Consider the following 16,068-nt stretch of genomic DNA (forward strand, 5'->3'; position numbering starts at 1 on the left):
GTGTCTTCACACCTCAAGCATTAGCATTACAAGCACCAGCATTACAAGCATCGTGTGTAATCACACAGCTGACTGTGTGGGAGAGAGCAGCAGCCCTCTAAAGAGAGGAGGAAGGGGCTGAAAAAACATGGAAAAAATGTATTTCCTCAATAACAACAACCTGGATTGTGCTTATTTCTGAGAACTTCCCCCATCCATTTCAAATGTTTGCCAATGGTGGTGAAGTCATTGTGCAGTACTGCACAGGGTGGTCAGATAAGGAGAAACGCTTGCAAACACATTGCACTGGCTCAGTAATTTGTTCATGAAGTTGTTAGGTATTTTTAGTCAGATAGATATTTCATCTTACATCTGCCTACGTGCAGTATGGAGGTGCAAGATACCTGAGCGTGTAATGTTAATTTTACCTGTGATCCTTTGAATAAATCAGCACTGTTTTGTAGTTACTTGGACTGTCTCGTCTCTTAGAGATAGCAAGGGTAACACGAACCATATCCTACAATGAAGTAATAACCACAGGATGACTGCGTTTTCAGTCATGATTGTAAGCTCATACTTACATTGAACTCTGTTGTGATAGAGTAGACTAGGTACTTTATTGATCCCACAGTGGGGAAATTTCTGGGCCAAAGCACACGTAAAATATTGTAATACAATTTCCCATAATATTCTGTCAGTCATGTATGGATTACTGAACTGGCCTACTGGGCACAAGCCCAAGGGCTCAAGGTTTAGGGAACCCCTGTGACTAAGCCTCTGTTTGAACTGATTTAATATTTCTTGTTGAAAAGTCAATCAAATGACTTGAAAAGGAGATGATGCAACCACAAGGAGATGCAAAACTATAAACAAACAACTCCCCCCAACACACCCACACCCACAAAACAACAATAAATAAATGCAGATTGATGCAAAATGACCACGCAGATTTAAAACAACTAAAAAGAGGTACAAATGATTACAAATAAACAACCACATACAGTAACAAAAATACTGCCAGTGACATACAAAACGATTACTGAGACCCAGAAAATGACTACAAGTAGAGAAAAAATGCCCATGACTCTGTTTTTTCTAGCTATTTTGGGTGTCCTTTCTCTTTTGCTCCACTGTGGGAGGGCTGGGGGCCGTTTTACGTGTCTGGGCCCAGGGACCCCTTGTCTCATAATCCGTTCATGGATGGCGTCATGCACCTTCCGTGATGGTTTTTTAACCCGACGAAGAAGAAGAAACGGAATTATTTCCGCCGTCAATGTAATACACCCTATATCATAGCTCAGGGGTAGGCAATGGTAGCTGGTTAGGATTATGGTCAAGTTAACATTAGACGTCATAAGACACCACTGATTATAGTAAAGGTTAGGTTCAAAGTACGGTAAGAAATTTGTAACTACAGGGAAACAGACTTCGGTCTCCTCCCGAGTTTTGGGATCTTACGCTAACGAGCTTGTGTGAAAGTGAATGGTCTAGTTGGGTTCGGAGACAAACGAACAATGCTTTCTGTACATATCCTGCGTAGGTTACAACCCTGTATTGTTTCTCGGCCGTTCCGTTATGTTCACGTTACAGCCGCGCTACAAGATGCGCTGTTTCCCGTGTATTGTTTCAGAGGAGTTTCACCACATGCTGTTAGAAGGTCGTGGCTCAACCTAAACGAGGTAGGCTATTTAACTCCGAATTAACATTGTGTTTTGTTGGGAGATGCACAGTGTGGTCTGTAAGATAATATTTTACTGAACACGTTTACATGACTGGCGTAAACAATTTTTAGTTTCGATACGCTAAGTTAGCATTAGACGCTCAGATCACGCTCTCTGGGTTCGACTCTTTATGTCTGCGGTCCAGGAGTAGAGAAGTCCTGTTGAAGTTTTGTAGGAATTGTGCCATATGACATTGAACTGTCTTGTAGATTATTTTTTTTTATTTAATTTGGTTATATTTTATTTTCTTTAAGTGAATTAAGGTGTTCTCAATTTAAACAATCATGCAAGAATACTACATATTACAGTATGGCTAAAATGCTTAGAGCATAAACAGCATTTCAGATTTTGTATTATAAACAACCACACTGCAGCACTGTAGACTGTGCAGGAACGATTGACCATGCAAAAAAAACCTTTTACTTTACTTGCATCTTTCATTTGAACATTAGCAGTATAAAGACTAAAGAGAACCAGCTGATTTTAGTGTTTGTCACATGGACAGAAAGAGGAAAAAGTGGTTTTCAGGTTTAGCACTGACAGCAGCCCAAGTTATTATATAAATACAGATACACCCATTTATTTATTAATTCAATGTTGCATTTGTTTATTGGTAGTCTGTGAGGTACTCCAGACAAAAACATAATGCAGTTTTATGCAACAGCCCTGCATTCAATCCTATCTTTATGAAGAGAATAACATTCAGATTTTACTGAAACAGTTTCAGAGAGGTGTTGATTCAACTGTATGGTAATTTTGGAAGTTGTAGTTTGTGCTTCTCTTGCACTGTTCTGGTACACTGAGAGGTGTTTCTATTATTTTGTCATCCCCATTTATATTGAGGCTAGACGAACAGAAACAGTTCACTGTATAGGTCAGTCAGTCTGGTGGTTTTCAGCAACTTTGAAAGTTTCTTCAAGTGAGGTCACAAAAACCACCAAGCGCTATAATGAACCTGGCCCTTATGAAGCTCTCCCCAGTAAAGGTAGATGTTGAGAGAAAGAAGATGCATACAGACAATATTTCATCAGGTGGAATAGGTTTGGGGTCCTGCATCTATGAACTGTTGTTCACATCATCTGGCCAAGAGTTGACCTCTTCTGCAGAGGTTCATTAGAGTTACCATCCATTCCTTCCATCATAACATCTACCACTGTATCATCATGAGATACAGGAAATCACGAGGAAAGATGGCGCCGACGATGGCAGCCTTGGTTACTCGCACTCTCTTGTTTTTGTTGTTTTTCTTTGTTTTCTCGTCCTTTTGCAACCCATTCCGGATTACTTTTACCACAAAAGAACTGTTAAATACTCGCACCGAACTACCTTTCTCCGATTTTTGTGAACGAAGAATGCTGTATGGACGTTCTGATCGGAGGTGCAGCTGCCATATACCGGACCTGTAAGAAAGGCCGGTGTGGCAAGCATGCAGGCGCCTTGGTGAGGCTACGCCAGAGAGGTACCCGGATTCCACTCCTGTCTATCCACCTGGCTAATCTCCGCTCCCTGGTCAACAAGATGGATGAAATTCTTCTCGTCAACTGGACTAACTCTGACTTTGCACGCTCTGCTGCTTTATGCTTCACGGAGACTTGGCTCAGTGACTCCATCGAGACAGCGCAATAGAAGTACCGGGCTTCCAGGTGTACTGAGCGGATCACATAACAGAGCTGTCCAGGAAAACGAGAGGAGGGGGGAATCTGTCTCTACATAAATGAAGGTTGGTGCACAGATGTCACGGTGCTACAAGGGACATGTAACACGGACTTAGAGACTCTTTTTATCAATTGCAAACCTTTTTATTCTCCCCGAGAATTTAACTCTTTCATTCTAATCGGAGTGTACATAAGACTGCAGGCCCATGCTAGCGCACTACGGCTCCTAGCAAAATAAATAACTAGCCTGGAACTAGAACATCGCGACTCTCCACTCATTGTTCTAGGGGACTTTAACAGAGCAAATCTCACCCACGAACTGCCCAAATACAGACAGCATGTCACCTGTCCCACCAGGGACAAAGTCACACTGGACCACTGTTATACAACAATAAAAGATGCCTGTCACTCTGTCCCTTGCGCAGCCCTTGGACTCTCTGATCACTGTATGGTCCACCTTATTCCAACCTACAGGCAGAAACTTAAAGCTGCAAAGCCTGTGGTCAAAACAGTGAAGAGCTGGACTGAGGAGGCTAAGTCAGAGCTACAGGCCTGCTTTGACTGCACAGACTGGAGTGGATTTGAGACTGCAGCTACAGACCTGCATGAACTCACTGACACTGTGACATCTTATATCAGTTTTTGTAAGGATGTGGGTGTGCCCAAAAAGACCTTCTGCACATACAACAACAACAACACCAACAAGCCCTGGTTTATAGCCAGACTCAAGCAGCTTCTGGTTTGGCTCAGCAACCAAACAGGACAAGTACAGACTCCAGAGGACAGTCAGGACTGCAGAAAAGCTCACTGGTGCAAGCCTGCCCTCCATGGAGCAGCTGGACACCTCACGGGTCGAAAAGAGGGCGAGAGGATCACTGCAGACCCCTCACACCCCGGACACAATCTGTTTGAACTCCTCCCCTCTGGACGGCCTTAAAGTTCACTGTGCACTAAGACAGCCAGGCACAGGGACAGTTTCTTCCCCCAGGCTGTCGCTCTGATGAACACTTGACCCATGACAGTATGACTGGACAATAACTCTCCGTACAATACCTGTAAATATACATTGTACAGATTATACAGTTCTGTACAGGTCTCTAGTTTTATTCCTATTTATCTTGTTTCACAATGAGCATTCCTTTGTCTGTCTGCATTACTGCCTGTTTATACTGCTTATTTTGCACTGTTTGTTGCTGTTAATACTGCTTCTTTTGTTATGCTAGCCTTATGTTGGTTTACTGTTTACTTGCGCCTTCCATCGGGATATGTACATGCACATTGAGAGCCGATGTACCAGAGTCAAATTCCTCGTGTGTCCGACAAACCTGGCCAATAAAGCTGACTCTGATTCTGACAGAGAAGGTGAATGGAGGGTACCTGTATGTGTGGTTCCCACTGTGAAGCATGGAAGAGGGTGTGGGGTGGTGGGTACATGTCACGTCTTTTATAAGATTGTTCCTATGTCCTCAAAGGACGTTTTCAGTGGTGAATTCACATATTTTATTGGTACTCCATCCTTGCTTGACCCAGAAGATGTTCCTGTCATGATGAAGGATGTCCAGAAACTCTTATTTCTGCCCTAAGGACCGAGGAGTGAGGATACTGCCTGAAGGAGCTGTAGCCAAGGATACAGGAGTGCATCCTTTGCAAGAAGTCTGTTATGTATCGACATGCCCGTTTTCAGAAATCAGCTGATGATTGGTAGCTTCACATGAAGGATCAGAGGAAAAGATGTCTCAGGTCAGTTGAAACAATGTGTTTCCTCCGTTCCCCTCTCCTCACTGTTTCTCCTTGCATCTTACAAGGGCGGGACTAAGATGCAAGGAAAAGACGCAAGTCAGGGAAACACTGATAAAATTAGAGGGACTGGGATTCACATCAAGTCTATATCAGCTCTGAGGGGTGAGGAGGCTGCTGGACGATACACAGGACCATCCTTCTTGAAGTTTTTTTTTTTGTATGAATTGACACACCCCTTCAGAAGTTGGTTGGTAGATGCTTCAGCTGAAGTATCTGAGGACAGGACCTCTCAAGTTGTTAATAATGCGTTTCCTCAATTCCTCCAAATGGGACTAAGGTGGCAAATGGGTTGGGGGTGTGTCCAGGGTCATGCGCTATGGTGAGTGCCATGCAAGTGAATCTGAGATCTAAGTTAGTTAGTTAGTTTGTTTACTTATTTAAGACTGATAGCATGGACAGGAAGGCATTCAAACTGGTAATGTGTACCAAAGTGAATACCTTTAGGGAACATCACATTAGACCACAAAGTTGCCAAAGCCAGTGTTTAGCATGTGGTGTTCTTCTGTTTTTTTGAATAGGTGCAGTCCCACTATCCATCCACCTGCGCTCTCTCCACGGCGACCTACTCTGAGGACGGGAACCTCATTTACACTGGCAGCCTGGGCCTTGCTGTTCGAGGTGAGTCACTTTCACCAAATTTTATTTGAAAGAAAAACATTTATCATCTTTGACTTTATTTGTATTTTATTTGATACTTATGAAGTCAGTTAATCACTAGAAGGAATATTTCCGTTTGCTTTCTACAGTACTCATAGGTACTGGTTATGTGAAAACAGCAAATGGAAATCATAGTGACTCTGTAAACAAACGTGAATGATGTATTATTTAAATGTCAACGATATTGAGTCGCAGAGGAATTTAGTTTCCAGTACTCACTACAAAATATTTGCGGCAATGCTGTACTGAGATGTACAGTGGAACCTTGGTTTTCATGATTAATCTGTTCGAAAAAAGTCAGACGAAAATCGAATCGCACGAAAACTGAAGCAATATTTCCCATAAGAAATAATGTAAATCCAATTAATCCGTTCCAGACACCCAACAATATTAACAAAAATACATTTTATAGAGAATAACTATATTTTTACATACAGAAAACAATGAGAAATAAATATAAATGACTAATGAAATGGATAAATGAACATTTAACATCACTTTTACTTTTATTGAAGACTCTTGTTGGCGTATGGAAGACGGCGAGGAGGGGAGAGGGAGGAGGAGAGGGTATTGTTTGGAAGGGGAATCCCCCTCCATAAGAACTTCATGTATCAATGCCCTATCTAGGGTTACTTCCCTTCACACATTTCTTCTGGGAAATAAGTGGCCGAGTCACGCGGGCGGGCGGACGAGCTTGGTATCCTTGCATCTTACAAGGGCGGGACTAAGATGCAAGGAAAAGACGCAAGTCAGGGAAACACTGATAAAATTAGAGGGACTGGGATTCACATCAAGTCTATATCAGCTCTGAGGGGTGAGGAGGCTGCTGGACGATACACAGGACCATCCTTCTTGAAGTTTTTTTTTTTGTATGAATTGACACACCCCTTCAGAAGTTGGTTGGTAGATGCTTCAGCTGAAGTATCTGAGGACAGGACCTCTCAAGTTGTTAATAATGCGTTTCCTCAATTCCTCCAAATGGGACTAAGGTGGCAAATGGGTTGGGGGTGTGTCCAGGGTCATGCGCTATGGTGAGTGCCATGCAAGTGAATCTGAGATCTAAGTTAGTTAGTTAGTTTGTTTACTTATTTAAGACTGATAGCATGGACAGGAAGGCATTCAAACTGGTAATGTGTACCAAAGTGAATACCTTTAGGGAACATCACATTAGACCACAAAGTTGCCAAAGCCAGTGTTTAGCATGTGGTGTTCTTCTGTTTTTTTGAATAGGTGCAGTCCCACTATCCATCCACCTGCGCTCTCTCCACAGCGACCTACTCTGAGGACGGGAACCTCATTTACACTGGCAGCCTGGGCCGTGCTGTTCGAGGTGAGTCACTTTCACCAAATTTTATTTGAAAGAAAAATATCTATCATCTTTGACTTTATTTGTATTTTATCTGATACTTATGAAGTCAGTTAATCACTAGAAGGAATATTTCCGTTTGCTTTCTACAGTACTCATAGGTACTGGACACACATCCACCCATATTCACAGGGATCAGGTACCTTTCTGACAACCTGAAGTCACAGAGATCAGGTACCTTTCTGACAACCTGAAGGTTTACTGTGGAAAAGTGACATGATATGTTGTACTGATGGAATAACGGAAAGCCCTGAAATTGTATATTTTAACTTATTATTGAGGGTGAGGACCCATTAAAATAGAAACTCAAAAACATAACTTGACTGTCCTTGCCATTAACTTGTAGAAAGGTCACCAATAAGCAAAATCATTTGCAACCAGTTTTAAACAGTACGATAACATTGGAAAGCTCTAAACATAAACTGCTGCCCCTCTTCGTAGTCTGACTTAAGAAAATAGTGCCCTTTTAAATAGTGATGTACTTTATAAATGTAGAATATTTACCCGGTCTTCTGACTCAACTACTTCTTTCTTTTTTTAGTATTAAACTCGGATGATTTTTGTGTCACCTGGTGCTAGTTGCAGCCAGGACCAGGAGATTTTGTCGATTTATCAATAAATGAGCATCAAGAACTGAAAATAGTGTGCTTGTATTTAAACCTTAATATGTGTACGGAACAATCATTTTCACATAACCACAATATTGCACTTTAGCAGTGGAATTAAAAAAGAAAACAAAAAAAATAGTAGTCCTGTAAATTTTAAGTTTCTCACTAAAATGCTATGTAGACTGCAGTGTTATGTCTGACATAAATGAACCTTATGGACCAAAGATGAGAGAAAAATAGCAAAATTAATTCATTTGCTAGTCCTGCAAAACACCCCGGTTTCTGCTAATTGGACAACAAAACACTAATATTGCAGTTGGAATTACTCCAAATTACAACCAGAATAATTCAATACAGAGGTACAAAATTGAAACGCTAACGTTAGAATGCTAATGATGACAACATATACACGTTAGCTAGCTACAGTACTTAAGCATCTAGCAGTATTGACAATGTGTCTCTGATGTTAAACCTAGTTTTGCCTCGTTCTTTGTCACACTCTTCCTGTGCTACATAACGCAGCCTTTTGGATCTAACAGCTCCGCACCCATCCTGGGTTGTACCTGCACAGGGAGTGTCTATGGTCTGGCGTCTTATAACCTCAGATCAGCAGCAGCATAGAGGAAGTGTGGTGCAGCCTTTAACAACATGGGTCGAGATGGGTAGAAATAAACACAAGGCTTGAAGCCATCGGGGTGGGGTGGAGGGTTAGGACAGCAGGGAGACATTTCTCAACATGTTTTGATTTATCCAAATTTGCGCTAAATCTTAGTTAATGCAGCTTTAATGTTGCCACTAAAATTGAGCCAGGTACAGGTGCCAACTCTGTAGCTGTTGGGGGGGCTTAATGCTTTTACACCCCTCCTGGATTCCATAGGAATTGGAGTAGATGATGATGTAGCCTGATATGCATGGACTCAGACGTTGACTCTCCTCTATGACTAATTACATGTTGTCTGTACTTGGCAAGCTCTGGTTTGATGTCCAGTGCAGTATGTTTAGACAGAACAAATGTTTAAAAAAAGACTATGTACCCTCCTTTTCAGTAAGACCACTGCAAACCTTCTGCATGTTGTGTTCATCACTCTTAACAGTGAATGAAAGAACATAAACATGATATCTCTCAAATAGTTTAGCTTAATATGCAGTCGGCGCTGTTTTGTGTGGGCCATCCATGTGGATATCCGCACAGAGTCTGTGTGGACCCCCTTGGACCTGGGAAGATGATGAAAATTATGTTACTCGATCTTAGCTGACGTGCGGATGCGTAAAGTATGAATTGCCTCTAACTGGTATAACACACTGGAAGCAAGATATAAGCAGCACGTTGTGTGTGTGTGTGTGTGTGTGTGTGTGTGTTTAAAATCATGAGAACAGCTGTTTATGTGTCAGCAGGACAGCTGTGGGACAAAGAGCCTTGACCAGGCTAACCAACAAGGCAAGTGTACTGGACAAAAATAGTTTGCACGTAAGATCATCAGGAAGAAATCATGTTTTTATGTAGTCTATGGATATAAGCAGCCTGATCAGCTGTAACAGATACCAGTGGAAACAGGTTTTGTGTGATTTATACATCTGACTGTGGAGATTAAGCTTCACTAAACATAGCAGAGGGAAAAAAATAGACATGAAGCATAAAAAACATGTAGGTTCTATGGGAGATGCTCATCTCAGATTCAGTGTGGATTAACTCATTTGATATAATAGAATTTTATCTGCAGTGTGAGACGTGCAGAAAACATTTCCAAAAGCGCTTCCAGTGTGTTTTACCAGTGAGACTCGCATTTTATTATCTTTGTTTATCATGTGATTTAAAAAATCAGAATTCTGTAAAGTGAAAGTGTGGATCCTAGTCATAGTTCAGTTAAAAACCTAAGTGCACAGCACAGTCTCGCTCCTGCTGCCCACGGATCTGACAAGTCAGTCTCATTGGACAGCAGCAGAAGAAGCTATATCACTGTCTTGTTCAATAGTCATTTACCCCTGGAGCACAGCGTGCTTTAGCAGCAAATAGAAATGCTGCTTTGACTGAAAAAAGTAGATTACAGACCCTTTTGTACCAGCTCTGTCTGTGCATAATGTATATTGGACATAAAACCAACCTGGCTCTGCACAGAGTGCGCCTGATGTAATTGCTTCAGTTGTGAAGGACAGTCAAAGTGAATGAAAGATCAGTTACTGTGGATTATGCACAATATAGCAGAATACCACATAGTTTTGCAGCAATAGTGTGAACAATTGGAATATAACACAAAACTATAAATTCATTCCTAAACCAGAGGCACCTACACTATAATGGAACTACTGCATACTCACCCTGTTGACGAGAAGAATTTCATCCATCTTGTTCACTAGGAAGTGGAGATTTGCCAGGTGGATAGAGATAAGAGTGGAATCCGGGTACCTCTCTAGCGTAGCCCAAATAACCTATCTTTAGTATCAGAGTAACTACTTTGAATGTACCTTTCATGTATTATAAACTAAGAAACTGCAGGTTTATGGGAATTTAATGTACAGTGAGTGATGAAACAATCTAATATTGACTAAAGTGCATACAGTAAGTACTTGGATTAAATGGTCATATTCCTGATACTGCCAGTGTATGCAGTGGCTCTTCATTCGGTAACTTGCGCTCTCCGACTCTTTTTTTGGCATGTCAGGGGTGAAGATGTTCTCTTACAGCACCAGCGGGGCCAGCCTCCTCCTCATGCCCCAGATCCTCCTGAACACTGCACCAGCAGTCCAGGGCTTCGCCCTGCACGCCGCTTTCTGTGTGGTCATTAGCTTCTTCACCTTCCTCACACCTGTCCTCCTCCACCTCATCACCAAGGGCTACGTGATCCGCCTGTACCACAACCCAGACAGAGACACCTACACTGCCATCACCTGCAGTGTCTTCCTCACTGAAAAAAAGACTGTGTTCCACCAGAGCCAGGTCAGGATCCCAGCTGTCAGCAGGATGTTCACCACCTTCTACATTGACAACAAGGGGCTGCTGGTAAACCCAGACCTGTTCACCCAACCGCACGACTACAACCACCTGATGGGCTATGATAAGCCCTTCAGCTTCAGCACAGATGACATGGACAAGCCTGATAAGTGCTGAACGGTCGCCACCAGGTAGAATGTGGTGATAGCATATGAATCCACAGTTCCAAACTGTACAGTACGTATGCTGTGTTTCTACCAGGCTGGAACGTATACTGAGGACTTGGGAACCAAAATATTTTCTCAGCTACATTAGATGTTTGTGTCAGATATTTCATGGTAATAAATGTAACTTCACTATTATGGTCTTTTGTTGCTGTCATCAAGTGCTGAGATTTAAGGCCAAGTCCTACATCTCAGTCGGAGAATAAAAATGTCATTGGGTGTTTACAGGTTTGCCATTTATCAAGTAACTTGTAACATCAGCAGAAAAAATCTTGGAGTTGATATTGACATTTTTTTCTCAATACCTAATAAATTAAAACTATTTTTTGAATTTATTAAATAGTGATTTGTTTAAGTGAAAAAACTGAAGTTGATAAATGTAACTTAAAAACAACTGTCAATGGATGACTTTGATTCTGAAAGAAAAAACTAAGGAGAGGACAAAGCATATCCATGGTAAGTCACGCTGAACTGTAATAATTTAGGTTTTATATTTGTGTGTTAAGAGTTCACTGAGTTATGAATTTTACTTCACATAGCATCTCCACACCACCACAATGGTTTTGAAATTGTCAGTATGTGCAGTCAACATCTTGTTTAATTGTAGACTTTTAGCTTTAATTCAAAGGGTTTTACAAACATATTGTGTTAACCATGAAGGAATTACAGCCATTTCTATACATTTTCAGAAGCTAAAACAAATGGCCCAAACTCATAGTCTGCACTCACAGAGTCACTGACTTTGAGTGCATGAGTTAGTGAGGGCTCAGGACTGTCCCACTGGGAAATCGTAAAGGGCACGAGAGCTCTCTTGCCTCCATTTGAAGTCCTTTATGCTCACTTTCTGTAATTTGCTGTTTCTGTAGACTTTACATGAGGGAATCATCCTGCCCTCCATCTCTTCTCTCCTCTTTCTGAAATACAAACAGAAGACGAGGAGTTAAGGTGAAAGAAGCAGAAGAGCAGATTATTTATTCATTAGTAATGATATAAAATGCCATAAAAGGAAATAAATTGATGCTTACCTTTTCCAATTATTTAAACTCCATTATCCCCCTCACCTCCTCTCCTCTCTTTTCATTTTCCTCATCTCTTCATATGATAATATTTAAAAATACCATGGGAGGAATACTTCATGAAGTATTCCATAACATTGGATAAACTGATATTTACCATTTCCATGTGAGGGCTCAACCTTCATCCTGCCCCCCAGCTCTTCTCTCCTCTCTGAAGACAAATGGATAACAAGAGGAGTTATGGTAAAAAAAAAAAAGACCCACGAATGAGAAGGAGCTAGATGAAGAACAAAAGGAGGCAATGGAGGATGAGCTATAGGAGAGGGAAGGACCCAAGTGAGGAGCCACTGTAGTAGGCTGGCACTGGGACCCTGGAGAGGATGAGAGTGGTCAGCATGGTCAGCCGGTTGAGATCTGGAAGGAAAATAGCTGCCCAGGTGTAACACTGCTCCATCTGAATGTGGAAACAAATACAACTGTCAGGCCTCTGCTCAGCATCACATGAACATACCATTAATCGTTTTACCATGATGACTCACTTTATATCATCACATCATTAAATTAAAAGTACCACAAAACTCCAATCAGAATAAAAGTTGTGCATTAAATTATACTTAGCATAAAGTAAAGAAGTATTTACAGTAAATATAAATGTAGCTACTGTTATTCTGACATGTATGAGCATTGATAAAGTGTACAGAATTCATTCATTGTAACAATACTGAACGCTAAACAGAAAATTCAATCAGAATCTTCTTGTGTAACCAATTTAATTTCATCGACAATAAGCATATGAAGCACTAGGTTGTATAAAGTTCTAGATGGACTACTTTCATATAATATTGTCAAAAAGATGAAGACAGAGCAGTGGAATTAAATACCAAAGCCCTATACAGAACATCACTGACCTTGTGAATATTAGAAAAAATATTGCATACTGTTTCTTTGATAATTTTTTAAATCTCATTTTGTCTTGCTAAGAGTCTGGATCACTAACTAGGTGAAGCCTGCACCTGCAGGGTATCCAGACCATCACAGCCCTGAAAAGACACTGTTCTGTCTGTGTGTGATACTGTGTACTCCATATTATTTGAGTCTACATAATTTGATTAGCTGTGAATCTGAAATTTGCACCAGCTGAAGAAATACAACATCACTTTTCCTCTATCGTGTCTTGTGACTGGATCCTACAAATTGGAGCATCTAATTTTAATACTTGCATTGTTTGTGTTTATATTGAGCTCATTTCTACATACATGACAGGGTCAGAATAGTAGGAACACCTCTGATTATAATGTAGTCCAGTACAATACCACTTGGCAAGGTCGGAACACGGGATTTTCTCGCCAACATGTTACTCTGAGTATATAACATATGACACTGCCTATACATCTCATCATCATCAGATGGATGGTCTATAATAAAGTGTCCCAGATATTTAGTTTTATTACAAACACGTAGCACTTGCCCTGACAAATAAACATCTGGAAAACAAAGATCCTTGTTTCCTCCAGTCCTACACATCATGACAACACTCTTTTTAGCATTATACTGAACATCATATTTAACCCCATATTCAGAGCATATACTCAACAGAAACCCAGCACTGCTAGGAAAAGAATAGCCAGATCATCAGCATACAGTAACAGGGCTGATGCTGCGGCAGTGATTGTAGCAGGCTCTATGATACCTTAGCATGGGAAGGGTGGTAGAGAAGGGGCCAGAGTGAAGCCTCCCTGATGGTGTCATTACAAGTGCAGTGCCGTATCAGGTTGCTCCCATGTACACAACTGCAGTGTCTCTAGTCATCCAGAAGATGACAGCACAGTATTACATAAAAGTTTTCCCAGAATGGGTACTTGGTCAAGCAAGCTCAAAACAGGCTGCAAACCTCTGAAGGCATAACAATCTACAGAAACAGGCTCCCATTTACCTGTTCATGCTGATCTTGAGTAGTTCAAATGTATATTTTCTATTTCTCTGGCAAATGTGCACAGCAGATGGTCATTAGTGTAATCTCAGATGATGCTTGGAGACTGCAAATTTAAAAACTAAGACCTGATTGAACAGAACATGAAAGGTCTTCTTCTGAAGGGCGGTGAAATGTGAAAAGGCAGACACACCTGGGTAAACACACCACTGCAGCTTTGAACACCTTGGAAGTGGGAAAAACAGCCCATATAACGAGGAGCTAACTTCTGGTATTTAGCCTGGAACAGAAGGTCTTGGGTGGAGAGCCAAACTCTCTGTTTCATGGTGTAGGATTGTAATACCCCAGTTCTTTAATTGGACAGCTCTGAATAATGAAGGAGTCTGTATTTCTTCATTTAGTGCTGATTTATTTTAACCACAAGTAAAAATTACAAACACAACCCGGGTTGCTCCCCCTTCCAGAAACACACACACTGGCTGCGGGAAAGTGGAGTCCCTGGTCACACAGAGCCTAATACATTTATAAGTTTTGGACTAACCCCTTACCCAGATGAAGTCAGTCCACAGACTCCATCTCTTATCTAGTTTTCCACATGCTTTGAGCAGCTGCGTTTCTACCTAGTTATAACAAAATGAAGAATCTCAATGTGTGTGTATGTTGTCACATGGTGTGTAGCTAAGGCATTCATTTATTTTTTCAGACATAATATTCTAATACAAGGTTAATACAAGAAAAGACTTGGTGTCATGGTGAACTTTTCAGAATCAACATTCTGTCTGCTAACCTTGAAACAAAACAGACTAGAGCAGACTTTGAATCTTACTAAATTGCATTACTAACACATTGTTTAACAATTATGTAACGGATTTACTAATATCTAACAATGTCCAGAAAGCAACATGGGACTGACCTGTGGCACCCTCTCCCATGTTACAGCACTAAGCTTGCCACATTACATCAGCATTACAACAACAAATGATCTACAATGCATCACCATTTACAGGAAAGTGGGTCATAATGTATCATGTATTTCCCCTCATTTTATTTTAAATTTTCAGCTGGAACTGAGTCAGAGACATTGTGGTTATATGGTATGTCAGCTAATCATTTGGCCACCAAGACACCCAGTTCCCTCTTTCACAGTAATGGACTGAGCTGAGTTCAGAAGAAACTACCGAATCGTTAACTCGTTTCTGCTTAATTTGCTTAAGTTGTTTAAAACTACTACATTATTTGTGACAGCTTTGTCACACATGCAGAGATGAGCCAGTCATTTATAAATATGCTTTATAAATAAACTGACATTGACATATGTTGTGACTTGCTGTTGTAGATATGAATCAGTTAATTTACTCTACACTCAGTGGTCAGTTTATTAGGAACAGCAGTCTAAAACATAGTCAAAGTTATGTACTAAATTGGGTGGATAAAATAATACAAACAGTATCACGCACTAGCTGTGTGGCTAATTAACCATTTCTAGCATCATGTTCAAGCTAGTCCAGCTTTGTAGACATGGTACAGTGAGGAACTGGGCTGTGTGCTTTCTCTTAAAGCACAATGCAGCCGTTTAACCGCTCTGCCTTAAATCAGAGATCCATAGATTATAGGTTAACATATAATTGTGAGTAAAATGTGATAAAGAAATTTGCTGAATACCAATTTAAAGATGTTTTAAATAAAGTTTTTAGGTGTGTTTACCTAAAGTAACAAAAGGAAAAAAACAGCTGTTTACTGTGTATTCCAAGTGTGTCAGTTTACATTTCCATCACCGTATGTCAATCACAAGGTTTGCAAATACAGTGTAGTTGTGTAATGAAGCATTTACTGAACAAACAGATTATAGTAAATGATAACTCAACCAGTGGTTAAAAGAGGCAGCATATAGGAAAACTGATGCTGTAGCTCACATGTGTCAAATTCAAGGCCCGCGGGCCACATCCGGCCTGGCGTATAATTACATCCGGCCCGTGAGATCATTTTATATATCTTTTTTTAATGGCCCGGCGATATGAAGCGCAGATAACAAACAAACTACAAATCCCATAATGCAGCTGCCTTACCGAACGATAGGCTACCTGCGATCATTCCCATGTTAATTACGTCAGATCAATCAAGCGTCTGTTGATGTATACAACCCTAATTTCAAGTCAAAGCTAGCCCCTAACAATGGCCAAGAG

General features: G+C 40.8%; 1 protein-coding gene across 1 annotated transcript; it reads left to right on the forward strand.

Annotated features, from left to right (window-relative positions):
• The first annotated feature begins 6,825 nt into the window (after nucleotides 1-6,825).
• On the forward strand, nucleotides 6,826-11,077 carry tmem70 (transmembrane protein 70). The gene is made up of 3 exons (XM_020613386.1): nucleotides 6,826-6,843; nucleotides 7,043-7,142; nucleotides 10,447-11,077. The coding sequence occupies exons 1-3, from the start codon at nucleotides 6,841-6,843 to the stop codon at nucleotides 10,890-10,892; spliced, it is 549 nt and encodes a 182-aa protein (XP_020469042.1). The 5' UTR covers nucleotides 6,826-6,840; the 3' UTR covers nucleotides 10,893-11,077.
• Nucleotides 11,078-16,068: the final 4,991 nt, after the last annotated feature.

Source organism: Monopterus albus, unplaced genomic scaffold (assembly GCF_001952655.1).
Source record: "Monopterus albus unplaced genomic scaffold, M_albus_1.0 scaffold133.1, whole genome shotgun sequence".
Classification (NCBI taxonomy): domain Eukaryota; kingdom Metazoa; phylum Chordata; class Actinopteri; order Synbranchiformes; family Synbranchidae; genus Monopterus; species Monopterus albus.

Coding starts and splice junctions, on each gene's coding strand:
- tmem70 (XM_020613386.1), top strand. Junction 7,143..10,446: donor CCTGGGCCGTGCTGTTCGAG/GTGAGTCACTTT, acceptor TTGGCATGTCAG/GGGTGAAGATGTTCTCTTAC.